The following is a 26,077-nucleotide window of genomic DNA, read 5'->3' on the forward strand; positions in this document are numbered from 1 at the left end:
GAAAGGATATATTCAATTTTTAGCTATGTATAAATGGAAGCACGTGCACCCAAATTTCTTCACCTAAAAAAACAAGAAGCATTTTGTATCTGATTCGTTCAACTTCCAGTTTTCCAACCTGTTGTATCCTATTTCCTACTCTTCCCTAATGCTGCGACTTATTCGCCAAAAGGTATCCCCTAAAAAATGGGGTTTGTAATATAGGACCACGGGTTGATCATCATCGATAGATTTCCTTAAGTGATTTTTATCGGTTTCTAAGTTTCACTGCAATAAGTATTTTTGAAAAACCATTCTTAACATTTATCATCTTTTATTAATGTTTTCATCTTTGCATACATATCTGGCAACACCATTGTACACGGCCTCTCACCTGTCAGGAACGCCGGGAAGAACAAGAGCGGGCTTCCACTGAGTGCCGCTGTTTGTTTGGTTGGTGTTGACGCGAAATTATCTGCGGTTTTTTTTTATCAGATTGCTTGGTTGTGCGGATTGTAAGTGAGTGGTTTCGTTTTTGAATTGTATACCTGTTCTTTAATTTCTATCTGTAGTGTTTTATTGACGGTTTCAACCGCCGAAAAAAGTGAATCTTTAGGAATTTGGTCGCATGCCTTTATTTGAAATCCTTTCCGAGGGGCTTAAACACAATACCGGAATGAATGCGTGCGTGCGCAGTGAGAGAGCTGGCACATGAAGTTAATTATTAGGACTTAGGCTTCATAGCAATATAAATCAAATTCGGTGCGCAATGTCGAAGTTGCGATGCGTGACCGGTAATAGCTTGTTGACACTTCCAGTCATTACAATTTAGCGGCGCTTTTCGTTTTCGGTTGTTACTTTTGAATGTAATCTTTTGAGAACTGCGGAAGGCGCTATTTGCGTTGAAAGAACTAGTTATTAATGTCGTCGGTTCCATTCATAAAAATTGAATTTAAGCCGGAGGTAGTGGCATTTAATTGTATGAATCTCACAACATAGATTATGCACGCAAGTCGACTGCCCGGGCCTAAAATCACGGCATTGAACACCATCTTTAAGTTTATGCAATAAGTGTATGCATGTTTCTATACTTTACGTTATGAAATCCATACAATTAACATGGAAGCGACGAGACTAATGCAAGTGACATTAATAAATAGCACTAACAACGCAAATAGTGACTTCCATTCAAAAGGAACAGCCGAAAACGAAAAGCGCCGTCAAGTTCTAAGTGGCAAAATCTGTCATCAGAACGAACCTTGCCGACGTCTATCGTAATTGTAGTTCCCTTACTCACAACAAGTGGCGCCATATTTTAGAAATTTCGTGTGAGCTCACGTGAATGGGAGGTCGCAGGGAAACATTTCATTTTAGTTTTTTAATCATTTATACATGTATTTATATGTATATGTAAATGAAGCTTTTTTGAGAATGAGAAAATGTGCGTAGGAAGTTTCTCACATAAGATGAACACAAAACCTTTATACCTGAAGCGCCAGCGTCCACTTGTTTTTATTTAAATGTACTTATGACACACATTTTTAAATATTCCTCGTATGTTTTTTCCTCACAAGTTATAATTCATACAATAGAGGGATAAAAGGCGTTGCAGTGTAGATAAATAGGCATGTACATACAAATTCGAAGGATATTTTCAAGCCTGAAGAATTGTTTTGTGAAAAGAAAGCATTTAACAGCAGATATACTGTTCTTCTGTGCTTGTGTGAGGTAATGTCTTGGCCTGTATCAGATATCAGACAGACAAATAGCTGTGTAAGACAAATGTCTGTTTCAGATAAATGCCTGCTTCAGGCAAAGTCTGTTTCTGTATCAGACAAACGTCTGGGCTTGCCTCAGCTGATGTCTCGAACAAATGTCTGAGTCTGAAGTAAACAGATGGTTGGGCAATTGGCACACACAGTACGTGCAGATAAGTAACTGCCAATTAAGAAATACGCATATACGAAAATTTAAGTTTCTAAATGAAGAAGTTGCCACTTACGAAATGCGCATATACAAATATTCAAGTTTCTAAACGGAGAATAGTCCAGCTCACAGTGAACACATATATTTGTGCGCATCTCAATTCGATTTCGACTTGCAGCCGACACGAATCTGAATCGAGGAGCACACAGATATATAGTGTGTGTGGATTGTGAGCTTTACTTCAGACGTAGGCATCTGTCTGCCTGTTATCTGATATAGACTGTTTGATGTCTGAGCCAGATTAAGACATTTGTCTGATACAGAAGCAGACATTCAACTGAGGCAGGTTCAGATATTTATTTGAAACAGAAACAAACTTTTTCTGAAGCACACATTTATCTGAAACAGACAGACACAAGGACAGAAGAAGAATATGTGTTTGATTTTAATTGCTCTCTTCATAAAACAATTCTTCCGGTTGGAAAATTTCTGGACAGAAGAAGAATATGTCTTTGATTTTAATTGCTCTCTCTTCATAAAACAATTCTTCCGGTTGGAAAATTTCTTTCGGTTTATATGTACAATTTTTTTACATCTGCAATGCTTTTTAATTTTTTCACTGAATTTGAATTCCGACTCTACCGTAGATACGTTAAACATGATCAGATCATTAAGATGCTAATAGACGCATACTAACATTTCAATACAAAAAAGAATAGCATTAACAATTGGAAATTTTAATCCAGCAGAATTTGTATTCGTACTTGTAAATACAAATACGTCTGTATTCACTTTCGGACGTGACAATACGGCCGTATTCGTATTCACTTGTGCAAATACGAATTAAACACTTTTTCGAATATGAATATATTCGTCGTAGCGGAAAGTCACGGCTCAAATCTCACTGGTGGTAGAGAGAAATATCTCCACCACCGACTCAGCTGTGAGTCAAGTCAGGGTAATAATCTCGGGCGAGCGCAATGCTGACCACATTGCCTCATACAGTGTACCGTTGCTGTCTTGAATGAGGTGCTATAATACATTTCAAGGCCCAAATCTAACACGGATTGTAGCGCCAACAATTATTATTATATAATATATTCGTATTCTTCTTTTTCTTCAGCCTGCGTCCCGTTCAGAAGATGGTCGTGATCGGTTTCGCCATTTGATTCTATCAAACGCCTGATCTGTATACAATCGCGAGGTTTTAAAATCCGCAGCCAGCGCATCAAGCCACCGTTGTTTCGGCCATCCTTTTAGTCGCTTACCATCGACTTCAATATTCAGACCAATCCAGCCGAGTGATTTCTCGTTAGCGCGAATTATGGGACCACATCATTGAAGGGGCCTCTTTCGCAATTTTTCCACGATCGGTGCAACCCCATATCAATCGCGGATATCCTCATTTCGGATGTGATCAAAATGTGTCACGCCACTAGTACAACCCAACATCTTCGTCTCCATTACCTCAAGACGCCGTTCATTGTCCTTTATGATCGGCGCACACTCAGAACCATAGAGAGCAACAGGACGGACGACATTGCGGTAAATTTTAGATTTGAGTCGTTCGTTGATACGTTGATCACAAAGAACACCAGTTGTAGAACGCCACTTCATCCAGGTTGCGTCAATGCGTGAAGCAATTTCACAACGCAGTTCTCTATTTGCTGATAGCATTGACTCGAGATATTTAAATCGCTGGTAGCGATTCTGTGTTTCATGGGGATCGGTTGTCAAAAATTCAGTTTTATTCAGATTCAATCTGAGACCGTGTTGTATGGGACAATCATTCCATTTTTGGACAAATTGCTCGAAATCATTTTTGCTAGGGAAACATCATCTGCATAAATCAGTGCATAGGGCGCTGAACGTTTGATGTGTTCCGTGTGGCAGTGTCCACAGGGGAGGTGCGAGGGCGCTTCCTTGATGAACACCAACAGGGACACGAAGCGGTTTTGATACACCCGCCACACTTCGAACTTTTCGGATCGGATCGGTGGAGCAATTGAACCCAACGCATGAGTTCTTTTGGCACTAAGTGTTGTAGAGAGAGATGAGTTCATGTGGCACAGAAAATCATCGTACGAATTTATTCAGATTCGTATTTATGAATACAAATGTGCTCAATGCTGCCCACGACCCATGAGTCAAAGAAAACCAAATTGTGACACATTGTCCGTTCTGCGCGTGACGTCATTAAGATACCTCAAATCAACTTATGGGGTCAAACTCTTGAATTACAAGGCAGTGTGAGGGTATTTGAATGAAGTAGTTGGATTTTTCCTGTTATCATTAACGTTAATTCCGGTGTATATGGTGAATGCTTCCATTCTTTTTCTAAATTCCGGGAGGGGGGGGGGAGGATTACGGTTTCCGTGGCCCCCCTATTTGATGGCGGATTCTGTTACCATGGCCCAAGTAAGACTTCAATAAAAAGTTTCCATATCTACTTTCGTTTTCGAAATATCGAAGGTTAAAGTTTTCGAATTAGCCTATATTTGAAACTTGTATTTCGTTAAGTCGCGTCCAGACACTTGCTATTTGCCGCAAGCTCCAAACCTTCAACGAATATTTACTTTGGTTTTGTGTATCAACATCGTCATCGCATGCCAGTGCGTCCTACTAGCCACTGACGTGTAACTAAGTTGTAAGGCAAGTTGCTGGTTGGCGCGAGATTGGCGTGTGTAGACAAGTTGCGGCTGCCGCAACCTGATCGGCCAATCGCAATGTCTAATTGTCTGTCGCACCCGATTTACTCGGAAACGGCTAGACCGATTGTCACGAAAATTTAACCGAGATCCCCCCTTAAGTTCATGCTAGAAGCACAAAATTTGGCATAAGGGATAACATAAGGTATAACTTCGGGAAGTCCGAAGAAAAATCAACTATTATGAACGAAGTTATAGAAGGTGAAACTATTACATTTTATGTGAATTTCGTGCATTCTAAAATCTGTATAACGTCATCATAAAATATCAATTCCTCAATACCATAACAAAGTGAACTCACGGGTCACAGGGAAACATTTCGTTTTAGTTTTTTAATTGTTTATATATCAATATCACTTCATCATCATCATCATCAACGGCGCAACAACCGGTATCCGGTCTAGGCCTGCCTTAATAAGGAACTCCAGATATACCGGTTTTGCGCCGAGGTCCACCAATTCGATATCCCTAAAAGCTGTCTGGCGTCCTGACCCACGCCATCGCTCCATCTTAGGCAGGGTCTGCCTCGTCTTCTTTTTCTACCATAGATATTGCCCTTATAGACTTTCCGGGTGGGATCATCCTCATCCATACGGATTAAGTGACCCGCCCACCGTAACCTATTGAGCCGGATTTTATCCACAACCGGACGGTCATGGTATCGCTCATAGATTTCGTCATTGTGTAGGCTACGGAATCGTCCATCCTCATGTAGGGGGCTAAAAATTCTTCGGAGGATTCTTCTCTCGAACGCGGCCAAGAGTTCGCAATTTTTCTTGCTAAGAACCCAAGTTTCCGAGGAATACATGAGAACTGGCAAGATCATAGTCTTGTACAGTAAGAGCTTTGACCCTATGGTGAGACGTTTCGAGCGGAACAGTCTTTGTAAGCTGAAATAGGCTCTGTTGGCTGACAACAACCGTGCGCGTATTTCATCATCGTAGTTGTTATCGGTTGTGATTTTCGACCCTAGATAGGAGAAATTGTCAACGGTCTCAAAGTTGTATTCTCCTATCCTTTTTCTTCTTCGTGTTTGCGTTTGACCAGTGCGGTTTGATGTTGGTGGTTGATTCGTCTTCGGTGCTGACGTTGCTACCATATATTTTGTCTTGCCTTCATTGATGTGCAGCCCAAGATCTCGCGCCGCCTGCTCGATCTGGATGAAGGCAGTTTGTACATCTCGGGTGGTTCTTCCCATGATGTCGATATCGTCAGCATAAGCCAGTAGTTGGGTGGACTTGAAGAGGATCGTACCTCTTGCATTTACCTCGGCATCACGGATCACTTTCTCGAGGGCCAGGTTAAATAGGACGCATGATAGCGCATCCCCTTGTCGTAGACCGTTGTTGATGTCGAATGGTCTTGAGAGTGATCCTGCTGCTTTTATCTGGCCTCGCACATTGGTCAGGGTCAGCCTAGTCAGTCTTATTAATTTCGTCGGGATACCGAATTCTCTCATGGCCGTGTACAGTTTTACCCTGGCTATGCTATCATAGGCGGCTTTAAAGTCGATGAACAGATGGTGCAACTGTTGTCCATATTCCAACAGTTTTTCCATTGTTTGCCGTAGAGAGAAAATCTGATCTGTTGCTGATTTGCCTGGAGTGAAGCCTCTTTGGTATGGGTCAATGATGTTCTGGGCGTATGGGGCTATCCGGCCTAGCAAGATAGTGGAGAATATCTTATAGATGGTACTCAGCAACGTGATACCTCTATAATTGCTGCACTGTGTGATATCTCCCTTTTTATGTATGAGACAGATAATGCCTCTTTGCCAATCGTCAGGCATTGATTCGCTGTCCCATACCTTGAGCACAAGTTGATGAACCACTTGGTGTAACTGGTCGCCTCCATATTTAACTAATTCGGCTGTTATTCCATCGGCTCCTGGCGACTTATGATTGTTTAGCCGATGAATTGCACGGACTGTTTCTCCTAAACTTGGTGGTGGCAGTATTTGTCCGTCGTCTTCAGTTGGCGGGACCTCCAACTCGCCGATGTTCTGGTTGTTCAGTAGCTCATCGAGGTACTCAACCCATCGCTCTAATATGCCCATTCTGTCGGAAATCAGATTTCCCTCTTTGTCTCGGCAGGATGAGCATCGAGGTGTATAAGGTTTCATCCTGCTGACTTGTGGGTAAAACTTCCGCGCCTGGTGCGGTTGCTCCCTGTACTTTTCTAGTTCACAGACTTGTTGGTTCTCCCAGGCTTCCTTTTTCCGTCTGTGAAGTCGCTTCTCCGCTCGACGGAGTTCGTGATAAGTCTCTGCGCGTGCCCGCGTTCTTTGAGAATGCAACATGCTTGGTATGCAGCATTCATCGTCAAACCAGCCGTTCCGACTCCTTTTGCGACTGCGGCCAAGTATGTTTGTGGCCGTATCCATGATAACGTTCTTCAGGTGATTGTGGAGATCATTTGTTGATGCTGCGGTTATTGCGGCATCCATTTCCCTCTTATAGGTGTCGCGGAGGGTTGTGTTGTGGATGGCAATATCACTTACCCGAGAGAAGTTTTGCGGTAGTGCCTAATTCAGATAGATATATTTGTACATTGAACAAGCGATATTCTACATACATACTTTATATATACATATATATACTTTTATGGACGAAGTAAATCGAAAATAGGTGCACGATCAATTTATATACGTGCATGTATAAGTAGAGTATTCGGTAATAGGTAATGTTTGTTTGTTTACGATGAGCATAATATCTACGTCTCTAATATGTACGTATTTCTTATAGTTTGAAAAAAACGTGAAGGAATATTTTGGGTTTTTAGCCGTATACGAATGGAAAAATGTGCGTAGAAAGTTTCTCACATAAAATGAACACAAAATCTTTATACCCGAAGCGCCAGTTTCCGGTATTCCGACTTGTTATTCTTTTCTTTGTTTTCGCGCATGAACTTTTTGGGAAGTTTTTAATTGATGTAAGCCACTTACTCAAAGGCAGTGAAATAAATAAAAGTTTCAAGTACGACAGTGCAGTGTAAATATAGACTTCATTGAGTAAGTGGAAATATTATATTTTACTACTATATATAAGTTCCATCTTTAAACCAAGTCAGCAACATATTGTTTTCCAACTCCGCGCAGTAAAAATCTTTTTCCCCTGTTGGTGAAACTTCAAACTCCCAGAAACTCACTTGTAACTGCACTGTACCATGAACATTCCAAGGTTCGTTCGCACACTGCTTTTCACACCGCTCATTCATCTCACATCACATCATCAAATAAATAAAGAACTGTTAGGGTTAAATTTTTAAAAATAACCGCTAATTGTTCGATAAAATCAATGTAATCTAGTTTCGACATTCTTGCCTTCAAAAGGTGAGCCACCCATGTCATTTCGTTTTCGTTTGCCAATAATCAGGAAGTTAAATAGGGATGATAATAGTACGAAAACAATTAATTATGATTAATGATGATAATCTATAAATCAAATTAATTTCGGTCGTTGACAAAAAAGTATTTATGTACACTTTAAATTTAATATACCCTGCTACTGAATATATGGCCTTTGTTCCCAGAAATGGTTATGGACCAGGCGGCCAAGCATATATTAATTTGGTTAGATTATTTACCATTTAGGAAAGAAATGTTTGCAATCACCTTAGTGTCAGAGTCTGCCGGGGCTGGCTGGGCACTTATTGCAAGACTGGCCGTTTTTATTATGGGTTTAATTCTTTTAGTCGTTATTATTTGTGTATTAGGTACGAAATTAGTCGTTATGTCTTAGGTTCCGGAAAGTTGACCTATTCGTTAATTTGTGATTTGGTGCTCAGTTGTTGACGCTTAAGCAAAACGTAATTTGTTTCTCGGTATAAAAAGTTAAACTAACGCGATATGGACTAGGCATTATGGAAAACAAACAAACAAAACAAACTATTAAAAAGAGCGTAGGAAATGCTATGCCGCTAAACACAAACAAGAAAAGGATATGTGCTATAATTTGTCTCTAGCCTCTCTAACGAAATAAAGAAGGTCATAGTTGATATAGGGGTCCTTGCACGTGAAGATTTGTTAAAGGGGACGTCCACATTGGGCAAATGCGTCGAGATGCAAATGGATGCATGATGACTATTGCACATTTTAACCATAATCGTGCCCCATTGCCAGCATTGACCAGTTGAATTGGAGAGAGTGATCACCTTTGATTAGGCAGACATTATTAACAAATTTGAAGCAAGAGTTAAGAACAGCAGCTTCCAACCTCATCCCTTTATAATTACTGAGATAGTCTCCAAGATTTTTAGATCTGGAATTAAAGTGTTGTATTTTTCACAGAAGGAGCGAAGGCTGTTGAGGGCTTTGCAGAACTCCCATATTCTAACTACTTAGAGCATCATCAGTAGCGTTATGCGAATTGTCGCCCCATAATAAACATTTTATGGATTCACCAATACCAGAGCAATCCTCAGATGCACATTCGCAGCCACAGCCTCCATCGTGGGAAGATATTGTCCTCACAGGAATTGTTATCAGCCGTATTAAGGTTAAGTGGATGCGAAGAATTATCGGGGGAGTTAGCTAAAACTGCATCTGCGGCTAAGGTGGATTAAGAAATCATCTCCTTAGTTAGCTCCGAAGTTACCACACTAGTTGTAGTTTCATTGGGTGATTCCCTAATATCTGGATCTCAAACTACCTTCACACCACAGTGATGCATCAATACAAAATCAAGGCCTCAAAATACAACCCGCTTCGATAGCATGTTTCTATGTTTTATCCGCTTAAGTTCATACTAGAATTACAAAACTTGGCGTCAATATATCAGCACTTCAAATTAAATGTAATCTTTCAATTGACGCATCAGTAGCTCGTCCTCAACTGAACTGATCGGTCTCTTTATTTCTTACTGAGCGAAATTCCAGAAAGAAAATTCCGTATTTAGCTACACGAGGTAACGGTACTTCTATACATGCTGTGTCAAAACGATCAGGACACAGTCCAAGTTGTGATATGATTTTTGGACAGTAAACCAAATGGTAAGCTTTCATTTGTTGCCTAGTGTACCCCGATGGAAAAAGCATGTAATTAAGGGGGCATCCCGTGTGTCGGATCCGAGAAATCGATTTATTTTTGGCATCAATTGTATTGTATTGTATAGTGTAGAATATATAGGCAAAGTGTTTTTTTGATTTTCGGAGTCGTTCGGAAATTACAGTTTAGCACTGCTAGCTAAAGTGTCACTCATCATCATCATCAACGACGCAACAACCGGTATCCGGTCTAGGCTGCCTTAATAAGGAACTCCAGACACCCCGGTTTTGCGCCGAGGTCCTCCAAATGTCACATGCCAGGTTTATGTCGATCGCCGTAATAACGCGCATACTTATAGGTCCGAATTATTTCGCTAAAATCATAAGAATTGAAGCCAAGGCTTTACACGGGTCTCTTCAAGAAACCTATAGTTTATGGACTAGGTATAGCAGATTAATAGTCAGCTAAGATTTCATACCAACTGGTCCCCCAGGTGGGGGGTTGGGTAGGGCTGGCAACCCTACACGAAAAACAACTTGTTACGCAGCCACAACAGAAGCCTCGGACTGGACGGATTACACAACGACGAAACCGGCAACGGCAAAGGAATAACGATTTGCGCATTTTCTCATGCAACGTGCGCTCCCTGTACACAAATGAAGTTGCTGAGCAGCTAGCCGATACCCTGCCCCAATATAGGGCTGATGTAACAGCGTTACACAGGAACCAGTTTCCTCGAGAAGAGCCGCTACACCATATATTATAGTGGCCATCCAGCAAACCATGTACCCAAAATAGGTTTCTTAGTCAGCTAAAAAATGAAACCTGCTGGCGATACGTTCGCTCCTGTAGCTCACACCAAAATACAAATGATAACGGACTGCGGATCATTCAATTAGCAGTGTCACACGAAATGGTTGTTGGAAGTGGCGGGTTTGCGCGGAAAGTAGTCCACAAACATACGTGCGCCTCTCCAGACGGGACCACTTTCAACCAAATTGACCACGTATTGATCGAACGCCGCCACCTCTCAGCCTTGATGAATGTCCAGAACGTATAGAGAGGCCAATATAGACTCGGATCACTCTCGTTGGCATGGTGCTCCGAGCTCGAATAACAACACCACCTACAATCCCTCTGGCAATTAGGTGAGAGTTAACACTGAAGCCATTCACAACACAGCCCTCCGCAACACCCATGAAATGGATGCCGAAATAACCGCAGTTAACAGAGATTCTAGAGATGAAGCATCAACAAATGATCTTCACAACAACCTGAAGAACGCTATCATTGATACGGCCACAAAGATACTTGGCCCCAGCCGCAAAAAAAGTCGGAACGGCTGGTTTGATGATGAATGTAAGCTAGCAACGGAACGGAAGAATGGTTCATACCGAGCAATGTTGCATTCTCAAAGAACGCGGGCACGCGCAGAGACTTATCACGAGCTCCGGCGGGCGGAGAAGTGACTTGACAGACCGGGCCCTGGGAGAACCAACTCGAAAAGTACAGGGAGCAACCGCACCAGGCGCGGATGTTCTACCAACAAGTCAGCAGGATGAAGCTTTACACACCTCGATTTTCATCCTGCCGAGACAAAGAGGGAAATCTGATTTCCGACAGAATGGGCATATTGGAGCAATGGATTGAGTACTTTGATAAACTACTGAATATCCAGAACATCGGCGAGTTGGAGGTCCCGCCAACTGAAGACGATGGACAAATACTGCCAACAACAAATATGGAGGCGACCAATTACAACAAGTGATTCATCAACTTGTGCTCAAGGTGTGGGACAGCGAATCAATGCCTGACGATTGGCAAAGAGGCATTATCTGTCTCATACATAAAAAGGGGGATATCACACAGTGCAGCAATTATAGAGGTATCACGTTGCTGAGTACCATCTTTAAGATATCCTCCGCTATCTTGCTAGGCCGCATAGCCCCATACGCCCAGAACATCATTGGCCCACACCAAAGAGGCTTCACTCCAGGCAAATCAGCAACAAATCAGATTTTCTCTCTACGGCAAACAATGGAAAAACTGTTGGAATATGGGCATCAGTTGCACCATTTATTCATCGAATTTAAAGTCGCCTATGATAGCATAGCCAGGGTAAAACTGTACACGGCCATGAGAGAATTCGGTATCCCGAGGAAATTAATAAGACTGACTAGGCTGACCCTGACCAATGAGTGAGGCCAGATAAAAGCAGCAGGATCACTCTTAAGACCATTCGGCATCAACTACGGTTTACGAAAAAGGGATACCCTATCATGCGTCCTCTTTAACCTGACCCTCGAGAAAGTGATCCGTGATGCTGAGGTAAATGCAAGAGGTATGGTCCTTTTCAAGTCCACCCAACTACTGGCGTATGCTGACGATATCGACTTCGTGAAAAGAACCACCCGAGACATACAAACTGCTTCCATCCAGATCGAGCAGGCGGCGAGAGAGATCTTGGGCTGCACATCAATGAAGGCAAGACAAAGTATATGGTGTCAACGTCAGCACCGAAAACCAACCAACCAACAACATCAACCCGCACTGGTCAAACGGGAAGAATAAAGACAGGGAACTACAACTTTGAGACCGTTGATAATTTCTCCTATCTAGGGTCGAAGATCAAAACCGATAACAGCTACGATAATGAAATCCGCGCACGGTTGTTGGCAGCCAACAGAGCTTACAAAAACTGATCCGTTCGAAACGTCTCACCATAGGGTCAAAGCTCCTACTGTACAAGACAATGATCTTGCCAGTCCTCATGTATTCCTCGGAGACTTGGGTTCATAGCAACAAAAGTTGCGAACTTTTGGCGGCGTTCGAGAGAAGAATCTTTGGGCCCCTAACGACGAAATCTATGAGACATACCGTCACCGTCAAGTTATGGATAAAATCGGGTTCAATAGGTTACGATGGATGAGGATGATCCAGCCCGGAAAGTCTAGGGCAATATCTATGGTAGAAAATGAAGACGAGGCAGATCCTGCCTGGGATGGAGCGATGGCGTAGGTCAGGAAGCCAGACAGCTTTTAGGGATATCGAATTGGTGGACCTCGGCGCAAAACCGGGAAGCCTGGAGTTCCGTATTAAGGCAGGCCTAGATCGGATACCGGTAGTTGCGCCGTTGATGATGATGATAACATTTTATGGCTAAAAATCGCATTGTACTTTTGAAATGCATTTTTCCCGAAAGTCCATGTTGAAAATCTGCTGCCATCATAACATCATTAAAGAAGCCTTGAAAAAACGCCAACATTTACAAAAAAAAGTTTAACAAAGCATCAAAAATCTAGCTTCCAATATTTTTTACTAATCCTAGTTTGCTGACTGTGGTTAAGAGCGCAAGTTAAAATGCCGTTTACATTTTTTCTTTAAGATGGCTGCAACGCCACCTATCGCGGCAGCAGAAAACACCTTTTTTGAAGATGGGTGTATAAATTGCTCTGTATTTCAATGAGCTATGCCATCAGGCTGAAAAAATCACTACGCATGCTCAAGATATTGATGAATATATGGCGAAAAAATCGTACTTTTATTCAGTTCTTCACAAAACAATTCTAAAAAAACAAAGGAAAAAACGGCCTTCACAGGGGATGGCCCCCTTAGAGAACATTGCAATCAGGGCACCAACGCGCAATAATTTTAGGTCAAGAGAGCGCGTTGCAATAGCCATCAGAAGCAATCTAACAAGGGGTTCGCGTTTCTTACCACTTAGATTTCCAGAGGATAGAACCACATTGCCGCAAGAGGGAGAGGATTACTCTCCAGTGTCCCACCATTTTATTTCGTATAGGCCCACAATGTCCAGTTGATATCACTGGAATTCCCTCTCAAGTTGGAAAAAGCAAGCATTCTGAGGACCCTCGCTACCATTTTCGAGGAGCGTGCGCACATTCCAGAAAACAATTATAGTGCGTTTTCGACAGTCAAAGGTCGTGAGGTATCCGAGGAGTTGTTAACGTTTCGATAGCAATAAAGCTTCGAAATTTGCAAGTTGCTAGCCACAATCTATCTACTCATTTTAGTCGCCTCTTACAACAAGCATGGAAGACTTCTTAAGCCCTAACTCAATTGACACTTGTTAAATCCGAATGTACCATTTCAGGAATCCGAAACCGAACAATCCGATAAAACATCACAGGTGCAACCTGGCGCTTTAAAATAATAATAATTGAATAAGAATATTCTTGTCGAGTTTTAAATTAAGCAAAGTAGAACAAAGTGATATCTGCAACGGGTTTCACGCACGATGTTAATCAGGGGTGGAGGCGCGAGGCAGTGTCTGATGAGATCGCCTCCACCCTGCGATCTAAACCGTCCCACCACAATTTTTTTTGCGGGTAATGTTCCACCTAGAAGGATGTATAGCTACCTTTGGACCAGCATTATCCAACTTTTGTACTTATATATGTACATATATATGTATGGTTTGGTGTATGCAATGAAGTGGAAATATTGAATATAGCTGCGTATATATAACATATATACACACCAGTATGCGGTAATAGACAAAGTTTATTTAGAATGAGCATAATATGTCTTTAATATGTACATATATCTGAAAGTTATATTTTTGAATTTGTAGTTGTAGTTGAACACAAAACCTTTATACCTCAAAACCTTTATACTTCAAGCACCCAACTTCTGGTATTCCGACTTGTTTTAAATAATCGCTACATCGGTTGCGTGTCCGGATAGCTATCCGTAGTAGTTAGAGCACAAGACTGTCGTACAGAAGATCGCGGTTCAAATCTCGCTGGTGGCAGTGGAATTTGCATCGTGATTTGACGTCGGATACCAGTCGACTCAGTTGTGAATGAGTACATGAGTCAAATCAGGGTAATAATCTCGAGCGAGCGCAATGCTGACCACATTGCCTCCTACAGTGTACTATAATGTACCGTTACGGTCTTGAATGAAGTGCTCTCTCTCTCACTTCAAGGCCCTGATCCAATATGGATGGTCATGCCAACGATTATTATTACATCAGTTGCACTTTCTCTTTCGTTTGAAACGCTCCATATTTTGAAATGAAATATTTGTCATTAAATTGTCCTGCTGGCCTACAAAATTAAAATAATAACTATTGTTGAAGTTCAAACTTTAAAAAAGCTTTTAAAAAATTCAAGTATCCTTTTGCATCCTTGTTTCACAAACAAAACCTGACTAAAATCGGTTCAATGTCTGCCTGTCTGTTTATGTTAACGTAGCTTAAAATTGACTTCACTGTGTAAATTTACTGCAACTAAATATCAATGTCACACTAAGGTAAGTAGTCTGACATGCTAAGTGTATATACATAACGGGCTACGTACAAATGGGATAGTTCTGCACTCAAATATACTCACAGAAGAAACAAACACAACCTTTCATACCTGAAGCGCCGAGCTTCCGGTTTCCGGATTTATTTTCTTATATCTGGGGCAGTGCACAGACGCGCTTAACCGTCTGGGTGGCATGCTCAAGGTCACTCTCCTCTGGGTTCCCCGGCATCAGAACATAGAGGGGAATGAGCGGGCTGATGGATTGGCCAGGCAAGGCTCTGCTCTTGGCAGTCCCTCGGCGAATACAATCGGTGTTCCGCTGGCGGCTGCCGGGTGCCGAGTTTACTTGCACTACCTAGCAGCGAAGGCTTACAAGCTGTGCCAAGTCAAGGAGAATTTGACCCGTTTACAACATAGCCCGATAACGAGGGCTCCTGTGCCAGAGGCGTGCAAATGCATTCAAGATTACGGCGGTCTACACGGGGCACTGGCCCATAGAGGACCATGCCGCTAGGCTCGGCATACACTACAACTCGCATTGCCGAAGCTGTGGAGAAGGAAGGGAAACCCTCATGCACTTTCTCTGCGATTGCCCAGCTCTGGCTAGAGTCAGGCTGCGGACACTCCATTCTTTGGGGACCTCAGAGAGATTTCTAGCTGCAGGGTTGGAAAGCTGTTTTCCTTCGTGAACGCTGGCTCTGAAGATCCGAGCCAGCTGAACTATGCCTCCCTGCTCCCATAACAACAGTCACGGTCTTAGGAGTTTGTGGCATCAAAACGGCGCACCAAAGCGCTAATTGGGCTCCTCGGAGCGGCAACTGATACCTACCTACCCCATGGTGATGGAGAAAATTTTTCGATTCTAGACAATCAGAAATAGGTTAAGCGTTAGCCAAACAAAGAGGGTCTACTTCACACTTGTTGAATGTATATGCTGAAAAACAATCTCGTTTCGGTTTCCCAATTCTGCACAGTTGGATTAGGTTTTTTGAATGTATTCTACACATGAGTTACTAACTGCCTACAAAAAAAGTGCTCTGTCCCACCCATGCTAATTAAAAATATTTTAAATTTTTTCGCATCATGCGAAACATTGATTCTTAAAATTAATTAGTTAACTCCAGATAGCAAAACCAATGCAAATAAACCCCCGAAAAATTATGCTACTGAAACATGTTGCAAAAAGATACCAAATGGTGTCTTTATATGAGCATACCTACAATGAAAAGACCACAACATTTATTCCGACGTAGTATAATCAGTATACATCACACAAGGAAAGTAGAGAAAATAAACATAGCCGCGCACAAAAACGTATCGGCATAACAAAACAAGTCGGGAAACCGGAAGCTGGACGCTTCAGGTATGAATTTGTATGTGTATTTCTTATATGAAGACATTTGAGTGTGCATTCGCCACATTAGTACGTAGCACGTAATATATGCATATATTATGCGAGAGTACCCACTTCCGGGTCATACTGACATCCACAGTCTTGAATTTGCGAAGAAGCGACAATTTTGACGTATTATAACTTTGTTAGTAATAGCGTGATTTCCACCAAACTTGGTAGGGTCATGCTCTATTTTATAGCCTATATTGTGGTGCTAGAATGGCGGTTTTTCCAGCCAAGTACTAAAAATTATAGTAATATACAGGGTGCGGCAGCATAACTTCCTTTTTTCAAAACTCAATAAAAACTATTGTATGCCTCGGAAAATATTTATTTATTTTTTATAATGTAGGTACATGTCTCAAGTTTTTATTTACATTGTTTTGAAGATAAAATCTGTTAGGTGACGTCCTCCATTCTCCATACATTGCGTAAACCGATTTCTGGCTTTTGTCATGACTCTTGTTAGCATAGCAGGTGTTATGTTGGCAATTTCTTCTTGGATGTTGGTCTTCAAATCTTGTAGGGTTCTTGGACGGTTCACATAAACACGGGATTTCAAAAAACACCATAGAAAAAAATCACAAGGGGACAGATCGGGAGAGCGTGCCGGCCATTCCAAATTGCCTCTAGTTGAGATAAGGCGCTCTGGAAAGTGTTCCCTCAAAACAGCCATCGATGCTCTTGAAGTGTGTGCTGTTGCACCGTTTTGTTGGAACCAAGTGTCCCCCAAATCCAAATTTTCTAGCCTTGGAAAAAAAAATTCTATAGCATGTTTACATACCGGTCCGAATTCACTGTCACTGTAACCTCATTTTCCTCAAAAAACCAGGGACCAATAATTCCAGCTGAGGAAATTGCACACCACGCTGTGACTTCGGGTGAATGGAAAGGCTTTTGATGAAATTCTCGAGGGTTGGTGTCAGCCCGGTAGCGCATGTTTTGTTTGTTAACCAACCCACACAAATGAAAATGGGCTTCATCGCTAAAAAAACAATAGCACCCTCGGGAACGACATCAAGAAGAAGCTCACACGCGTTCATCCCAGAATTGAAGTCACGTTTTGAGAGTTCCTGCACTATCGCCATCTTATAGGGGCAAATGAAGATCATCACGAAGAATTCTTCTCACAGAACGATCGGATAGTCCAAGGGCAGATGCGTGTTTGCGCGCAGAACGCCGTGGCGATCGCAACATTGACGCTCTCACTGCTTCAATGTTCTCAGGTGATCTAACGGGCCGAGGGACTCCAGTTCTTCCTTTTGTCGCACTTGCAGTTTGTCTGGATATAGTGACCAATGTAACAATTGATTTGCGGTCTGGGACGGGAGCCAACGGGGCTAAATTAAAGCGATTCGGAAATGCACGCTGTGTTGCAATAACCGAACATCCGCTTGAAAAGTAAACCTCAACAGCAAAGGCACGCTCCTCACTATTCCAACGCATGATGGCGACTGAATCGTGTCGGGACAAAACTTTATAGTATCCCCTCTTGAACGAGATCACTAGCGCTCCGCTATGACATCAACTAACTGAGTGGTGTGCATTTTAAAAAAGGAAGTTATTCTGCCGCACCCTGTACAATTATTAACTTTAGGGGTATTTCGGAGTCTAGACACCATATAGTGGCAGCCCCCAGTTTTTTTCAGATTTTTCGGTCGGGTGGTTTCTGAGAAAGGGTCCGTGAAAGAAATGATCACTTTCGACCCCCCGCAATCCCCACCTCTCCAACAAATGTTAAAACTCAGACCCGCTTCGAAAAGTAAGTAATCGAGACATTTCATTTGATACCCCACATGGCTATATTTAATGAAAAAAAAATCTTTTGCACGTATGGGGACTCCCCCCTTAAATTCGATGTAGAATTATGTAACTCACCATGCGTGAGCGTTCACAGTTCTCACCTTTCCACCAAATGTCAAATGGTGTCAATCGCTAAAATCGTCTCCGAGAAAAATGCTTGTGGCGGACAGACAGACAGTAAACAGATTTTAATAAGGTTTTGTTTTACACAAAACCTTAAAAACAATTCGAGAAACCGAAGCTCGGCGCCTCAGGTATCATAAGTTTTGTTTGTTTTTGGTGTGGGTATACTTGAGTGCAGAATTATCCCATTTGTACGTATCTCGTAATATATATGCATTTAGCATGTCAGACTACTCATTTTAGTGTATTATATTTGTGTCTAGTATTTCGTATTGCAGTAAATTTACACGGTAAAGATAATTTTCAGTTACTGCAACTTTGTTAGCAATAGTATCATTTTGATCAAACTTGGGAATAACATCCTTCATACTATAATCTATATTACTGCAAAGTCTATAACTCTAGGATAAATTTAAGGGGGGTTTCTAATCAATTTCCCAAAAACATAGGAATATACTATTGTTAACTTAATTTGAGCAGGTATCGATATGGAGAGTTTTTTGAGGCCTGGACCCCGTATAGAGGCAGCTTCATGATTTTTTCCAGACTTGTCGGTTGAGTAGTTTCTGAGAAAGGGTCCGTTAAAGAGTCTTTCGCACAAATGTCAAAGCTAAGGCCGGCACTGAAAAGTACTCTTTGAGACTTTTCAGTTGATACCCTTCGTGACTAGCTTAAAGTAAAAAAAAAATTTACATCCCCCTTTTGCTTGTATTAGGACCCCCTTAATTTCAACTTAGAAAGATGCAACTAACTGCATGTCTACATTAAACCGATTTTAATGAAGTTTTGCTTTTCGAACAAACCCTTAAAAATGAACTAGAATCTGTTCGAAAACCAACCAAATTCGAACTTTCATTCCAGTTTGAATGTCATGTATGCAATTATGGCAGTAAACAAATGGATTGGAAAAGTATTGAATCATATGGAGGGAATTCCGTTCCCAGCTTTCCGAAAATAGTTTGTTTAGGCGATGTGCCATTTATGAACCCAGAGTTCGAGCAAATGCTACCAAGTTAAGATTAAACGATTGGGGAGGGTTTTTGATATGACAGAGAAGACAGTCTGCCGAAATCACCAACAGAGAAAATGGCCGGTAAATAAGCACGAGCCTGTTGCGATTAGAGGCTAAATAATCACATCTTACGGTTCATTGCGATAGAATACGCGCTCCATTTGCCTTTCATCGATTTCGAGAAGACTTTCAGGAGTGCTCTACGCAAATGGAAGGAGCACATGGATCCCCACTGTTACTCTGAAGTTCCATGCTTTCATCAACTCATATCTGCGTCGAGTCGCCCGGGTACGCTGAATTGAGACAATAACAAACTAAAAACTTCACCGGCGTACGGACCAGATGTTCATGAGAATGCTTTTTAAATTGCGGGATTTTTAGGTCACAGGAATAAGAAAAGCGATAATTCCATTGCATGTTATGAGATGCGATGGAACCCACTATCCCAGAATGCTCGAGGAATGAGTCCCCGTTGCCTTGCACGGAACAGAATAGTGAAAGAGTGTAAGCTTCTCGAAACGTGATATAGGAGTTGAAGCACATTGCCAGGAACCGACAGCGATAGGTTAACGCGCTATAGCTCACATCTGTTTATGCCAACGCCATAAACGTTTTTGACAAAATAGGTAGCATCTTTGTTAGGTGCAAGAGGGAAGCAACGTCCTATTCATATTTACTTAAGGTTTTTGAAAACCAAAAGAGTTTTTATTCCTTTAGCAGCGAGGGTTAGTAATGATCTCTCCCATCATGACTTTATCGTTCTCACTGTCATCCTGTCGACCTAGACATCTACTGGGCAGTTCGCTGTGCATCCTCTTTGACAGGTAATTCACGATCAAAGTCGCTCAATATCCATCAAAGCTTAAAGCGGTCTTTACATCCAACACCAACACGGTACGGCACCTGTCAGAAGTGAGTAGTGGAGAGCAGCAACAATTTTCTTGGCTTTCAGATCACTTGGGATGAACTTGTTAACCTCATTACGACTCTATAAGCTCCACCCCAAGGCAGCATAGCTGTTTGAAGTATTTTACTTGCTTCTTCCAGTGGCCAATGTCAGAGCATTCCCCCTTTCGAAATGACGATCACCCTTTTTCTACACTCATTGGGTAAGATTTTGGATTACCATGATTTAGGTAGGGTTGCGCGGACTACCTTCGCAGCGAGACTGTCAACTCGACTCCGCTTGAGCAAGTTGATAGCAAAAATAATGTCGCTTCCGTTTTGAAGGACAGCCCATATCTGCATGTTACGGTGGATGTTATACTGCTGAACCTGGTTAAGACGAACTCGAAGGCACGAATGAAAAAATTCGAATTACGGAAGTTGGGAGTAGAGAATTCAAGGGACCAAGAGAAAAGTTCGAATCATCGACGATTTTTAATTACCAATGTTCGTCTGTACTATTCAGAGTCATGGTGAAGCACCCCTTGGACCTGTCCAGCCAGGATTAATTAAAGGCTTACGATCACCGTCCAGCTTTTTCGTGATACAATATGCGGTGGCGAAGTTGTTAGTATTTTCTATTTCTACTTATTCGTCATCATCATCAACGGCTCAACAACCGGTATCCGGTCTAGACCTGCCTTAATAAGGAACTTCAGACACCCCGGTTTTGCGGTTTTGGACGCCATCGCTCCATCTCAGGCATGGTGTGTCTCGTCTTCTTTTTCTACCATAGATATTGCCCTTATAGACTTTCCGGGCTGGATCATCCTCATCCATACAGATTAAGTGACCCGTCCACCGTAACCTATTGAACGGGATTTCGTCGTTATGTAGGCTACGGAATCGTCCATCCTCATGCAGGGGGCCAAAAATTCTTCGGAGGTTTCTTCTCTCGAACGCGGCCAAGGGTTCGCAATTCTTCTTGCTAAGAACCCAAGTCTCCGAGGAATACATGAAGACTGGCAAGATCACTGTCTTGTACAGTAAGAGCTTTGACCCTATGGTGAGACGTTTCGAGCGGAACAGTTAAAGCTGTCGCTTCTCTGCAAATTCAAGTCTATGAATGTCAATATAACTTGATAGTGGATATTTTCACATAATATATGCATATATTAGGTGCTACGTACTAATGGGACAAACGCACACTCAAATGTCTTTACAAAAGAAATACGCAAAACCTTTCATACCTGAAGCGTCTAGCTGCCGGTTTCTCGACAACAATGTAAGCTGAAATAGGCTCTGTTGGCTGCCAACAACCGTGCGCGGATTTCATCGTCGGAGGTGTAATCGGTTGTGATTTTCAACCCTAGATAGGAGAAATTATCAACGGTCTCAAAGTTTTATTCTTCTATCTTTATTTTTCCCGTTTCACCAGTGCGGTTTGATGTTGGTTGGTAGGTTTTCGGTGCTGATGTTGCCACCATATATTTTTCTACTTATTACGCGAACGTAATAATGGACTTGCTGTTGTCACGACGAAAAATACGCAGCACTTTTCATATGTTTGGACGGCAACGAAGTTAGAGCACGTGGCTCTCATCTCCGCCCGCAGCCATAAACTTTTTTTTTTGGGACAAAGCCGACAATTTCAACATGTCGCGAGGAGGACACGTCCGCTGATATTAGATGTTTACCTGCCCCACCTATTTAAATTCCCGGCTATGATTTTAGGTTTTGTCCAGCCTTTCGGCGGTACATTACTGCCCGAAAAACCTAGTCTTTGCAGCTCATGGTGCTGTTTTATTTATTTGCTCTCTGACCATTTGCCGTCACCGTGATTTCGAACGGCAAGATGCCGATGGTCCACAGCTTCCCTCCCTTGTACATCGTGCAACTCGAATCGGTTCTCTAATCCTTACGGATGTAGCACTTGTTAAGCATTTCTCGCATTGTTTGAATTTTCCATTCACGCTGGTGCATGCTTCCGTTATATGACCAAAGCAACTTAAATATCACTTTTTCGCTAATAATCCAGCCTATTTGCTGCCAACAGTTTGAGAACTGTCTTCACCGGTGGGCTCATGATAGCAGTCTGTGTTTCACCGGATATTGTTCGTTTGTTTTTAACCCCGATTCCTCGAGTCCGGAAAGATCGAATGCCTTCCATAAGTCCTTGTAAACCTTACAGTTTATATTGATTTTCCTCACATCTGCCTCCGGTCTTATGGACTCTTCAATTCGGTGCAGGGATCTGCCTGCATTACATCCTTGGGTTTCTTGAGCTTATACAAGGTCCCAAAATGGTGAGATTTGCATTCATCCTTCTAAGAATATCGGCGCGTGACGTTCGTTTAGAAATAATGATTAGCTTCGATGGTAGGTATTACCTTTCTCCAGGCATCGATATCTGCCTTAAGAGGGTCCATCCCTTTTCTAAAGTCTACGGTTAATCGAATTTGGGCAACGAAAGTTCTACACTCTACCGAGTTGTTATACCATTTGATGCCACAGTAGCCAAGATTCCCAGGGATATCGATGACCCGCTTACTTCCAAAAGCCACTAACACAAAGTCTCAGAAGAACTGCGTCATAACCTTCTTATTCGTCTCTCTTTGGTTCTCTTTGTGGGTATCCTACTCTTGGCTAATTTTTATCCACGAGTGAGCGTTTTGTTTTTGTCCTACCCCATCCCAGGATGCATGCATGGGAACTTTCGTAACACATCCATCGGGCATTCCTTTCTCGCCACGAAAGGGCTGATGAGCGATATCACATTTCTCGAGTGGTAAGAGGAATGGTGCAACTACTGGCAAGTTCTCTGAATAGCGTTCATACCAGAGGTAGTTCGTTAGGTACAAAGCTGTCAAATATAGAAGCTCACCTAATGGGGAGCGTCGTCCTAACGTCCCTTAACAGCAGCGATCGTTTCTGCAGTGGGAAGTTGTGATATACTTCGAGGATAAAGAATATTATAGGCTGCCAGGTGTACGCTTCTCAGAAGGTATGACTTCCAACGCTGGACTCTTGTAGGGTATTGTTAACGCACAAGGGAAGAAATGTAAGCTATAGCAATTTCCAAAAACACCGTGGTCGTTTTTGTTCACCATAATACAGTCTGTATGTGTCAATTCTACTCGTTGCCTCGAAAAAGAAACTATGTTTCCGAAGGCTATGCGTAACTTATGAGGCAGAGTCCCTGAAAGACCTTTTACCAAGTGATAAAGCCGAAAAAAAATATTTGCAAAACAGAAAATAAAAAGAACATTATAAATTGTTCTATTTCCAGTAGACGATAAAAGCATCTATCAACGACTGAATAATTTGCCATAACAGATCACTAACGAGTAAGCGATGAACTATTGGGATGATTACCCGGAAGGTGCTTTTGATGATCCGGACCTCTTTTTAGACCAGGAGACGGCCAGTCTGAGCGAAATTTATGAAAATTGTATTTTGCCATCTGTTCGGCAAATCTACAACTATGTAGAGGTTTTATTATTTTACAGTTTTCTATTTCGAGTTTTATCAAATGTTGGTAAGTATATTTGAATTTAACATATTTCCATCTTGTTGTTGAGGCAAATTAAGGGTTTCCTCTATTTCCGTTTTTTTTTTCCGAGTAGCTAATCGCGTCCAGCGATTACATTTCACGGTTCATCTAGTTTCCATCATTTGTGGCAATTTAGCATTACTAGCAGTTTTCGGAAGTTCGGCATTCTTCTGTATTCTTTATATATACGCAGCTTACTTTATCCTCTTCATTCTAATCAATTGTTGGGGAAATATAACCCGTGGTATACTAGGTTATCTCATGGCTGTTTCATGTATGATAGTTCTAACACTGTATGAAATATTTGAATGGAATCCAGTGGTTTGGCGACAAATTCGTGGCGTTCAAATGGTTGCAACCATGAAAGTTGTTTCGTTATCCTTTGATGTAGATGCGGGAATATTGTGGACCACAGATGGTAACAGTGATGCTGGTGTCAAATCAATATCCAAGCCTGACATTCTTTCGTATTTGGGTTATATGTTCTGCCCAGCGAATTGTGTGTTGGGACCGTGGGTGCGGTATAGTGAATATATTTCCGTAGCCCGTGGATCGAAATTGGTAAGGATTGGAAATGATACTTAAGACATGACAAATAATGGAAGTTTAGATTTCATTTTATTTGTTAGTTTCTGGATAATTCTCTATGTCTTTGTAGCTCGATATAAAAGTTCTACTGTGGACCGTGGTAAACTTCGTCCTGGTTTTCATATTCGCGATGGCATCGAACTGCCTAGTGCCGAATGTAATTGGAAGCAATTCGTGGAAGTAAGTACAAAATCATTTCGGCAGATAAGTTCTAAAGAAATAAGCTAATATTTCTCAACAATTTAGATGGCTGGTGGCATATCGTGATGCGCTGTCGTTTCGCTGCAGTCATTATTTCATCTCGTCCTTATCACAGTTGACTATGGCTACAAGTGGATTTGCACGACCAGAAGAAAGTGTACATTATTCTCCACTAGTTGGATATCAAGTCGTAAAGCCATTCTCAATGGAAATGCCTAGATCGCTAAGTCAAGTAGTAACCGATTGGAATATACCAATCCATCTTTGGTTGAAGCAATGTGAGTTTCAAGTTGAATACAAGGTATTGTAACCATTCCACACTTATTATTTTCCAGACATATTTCGTGTTATTCGTCGCAAAAGCATCACTCTTGCCATATTTCTCACATACTTTGTTTCATCAATGCTGCATGGTTTGAATTTACAGTTGGCGGCGGTGCTTCTTTCATTAGGTGTATTTTCTCTTATAGAACATAATTTACGGGGAACTATTGCCGAATATCTAAGTGCGTGCGTTCGTGCCAATCCGTGCAAACCTAATTGTGATCATAGACTCAAGCGTTTCTCCCCGATTTGCCTAATTGTGAATATTTTATTTAGTGGATTTACCATAGTACACTTGGCGTTTTTGGGATCTACTTTCAATTCAACAACCGTCGCGGGAATTGAAGATGAGAATTCCGCAGTTTTTGGGGCATGGAATAGGTGGAGTGATTTGAATTTTGCCAGCTATTGGATTTGCTTCGGTTGCCTATTATGTGATATTCTTCTGAAAGTTTGAAGTGTTCCGGGGGTGATTATTGAAATTCCATAGGAATACCTAAAAGCGCACAAGGCTCTGTTCTGACTCTTGTGAAGAAATTTTAAGATCGATTTATATGACTGTGATATTTGTTTTCTCTCTGTTAATTTCTTTTTTATATACAAAAATAAATTACTGTACGCGATTAGAATTTGAAATGCTTCATTGTGTTTGTTTTTTTTTTGGTATAGATGCTACAATTAGTGATTAGAAATTGTGAAATTCATGATGGCGCTCATTCCATATCCTAAATCAGTCAGTTATATTAAACGACGAGAGTTCAGTCACAACTGAGCTTTCAACTCTAAAAAGCTCTTAGTAAGAATCCTTTCAAAACCTACACTCTTCACAGTTAAATTTCACGGTTAACCATAAGCAACGTTACCCAGCAAATACATTGATAGTAACCTTCTTTGCTTTACTCTAATTTTGTTCTTCAGTTATGGTAGATGAAATTGGCACGGTCAGTTGTGCAGTATAGCATGTATGAGACGCGATTTAGGGATAACTGACGGGAAGTTTGTCTGACTGACCCATATACAAACTGTCCTCGTCAGACAGTTGTCTCCGAAAGGCTCAGTTTCTTCGTCTATTTTATCTCTTCCCTTCTGTGAACTTCGAATTGAAATCCACAAATATACCTCGATTTAGAGCACTCCGACTTACTTAATTTCGACGAATAAATAATTTGAAGTTGCAATTTTTAGCACTATTGCATTTTCACGTTTCGAGGAGATTTAATTTTAAATACTATACATATAAATGCATTGATAGTGGAACTATGTGCGATCACATATGTCTTTTTTGTTTATTTTCGACGCTATGGAAAGTCTGATTGCCAAACTTT

The 26,077-nt window shown here is 41.6% G+C and overlaps 1 protein-coding gene across 5 annotated transcripts; it reads left to right on the forward strand.

Annotated features, from left to right (window-relative positions):
• The first annotated feature begins 366 nt into the window (after positions 1–366).
• LOC119660922 (protein-serine O-palmitoleoyltransferase porcupine) lies at positions 367–25,395 on the forward strand. 5 transcript variants are annotated; one of them, XM_038069902.1, is made up of 7 exons: positions 367–498; positions 23,376–23,624; positions 23,713–24,200; positions 24,298–24,407; positions 24,474–24,706; positions 24,764–24,841; positions 24,899–25,395. In XM_038069902.1, exons 2-7 carry the CDS (start codon positions 23,441–23,443, stop codon positions 25,207–25,209), a joined length of 1,404 nt encoding a protein of 467 aa, XP_037925830.1. In that variant the 5' UTR covers positions 367–498; positions 23,376–23,440; the 3' UTR covers positions 25,210–25,395. The 5 variants fall into 5 exon arrangements, with proteins under 5 accessions (XP_037925830.1, XP_037925826.1, XP_037925827.1 ...); XM_038069898.1 differs by having other exon boundaries at positions 24,764–25,395; XM_038069899.1 differs by having other exon boundaries at positions 380–494; positions 24,764–25,395.
• The last annotated feature ends 682 nt before the right edge of the window (positions 25,396–26,077 follow it).

This window comes from Hermetia illucens, chromosome 7, assembly GCF_905115235.1.
Source record: "Hermetia illucens chromosome 7, iHerIll2.2.curated.20191125, whole genome shotgun sequence".
NCBI classification, from domain to species: Eukaryota; Metazoa; Arthropoda; class Insecta; order Diptera; family Stratiomyidae; genus Hermetia; species Hermetia illucens.

Excerpts from the sequence above, each read along its gene's own strand:
- LOC119660922 (XM_038069898.1), top strand. The coding sequence starts at position 23,441 with ATGAACTATTGGGATGATTACCCGGAAGGTGCTTTTGATGATCCGGAC. Across the intron at positions 23,625-23,712 it reads TCGAGTTTTATCAAATGTTG|CTAATCGCGTCCAGCGATTA; the intron begins GTAAGTATATTT and ends TTTTCCGAGTAG. Across the intron at positions 24,408-24,473 it reads ATTGGAAGCAATTCGTGGAA|ATGGCTGGTGGCATATCGTG; the intron begins GTAAGTACAAAA and ends TCAACAATTTAG.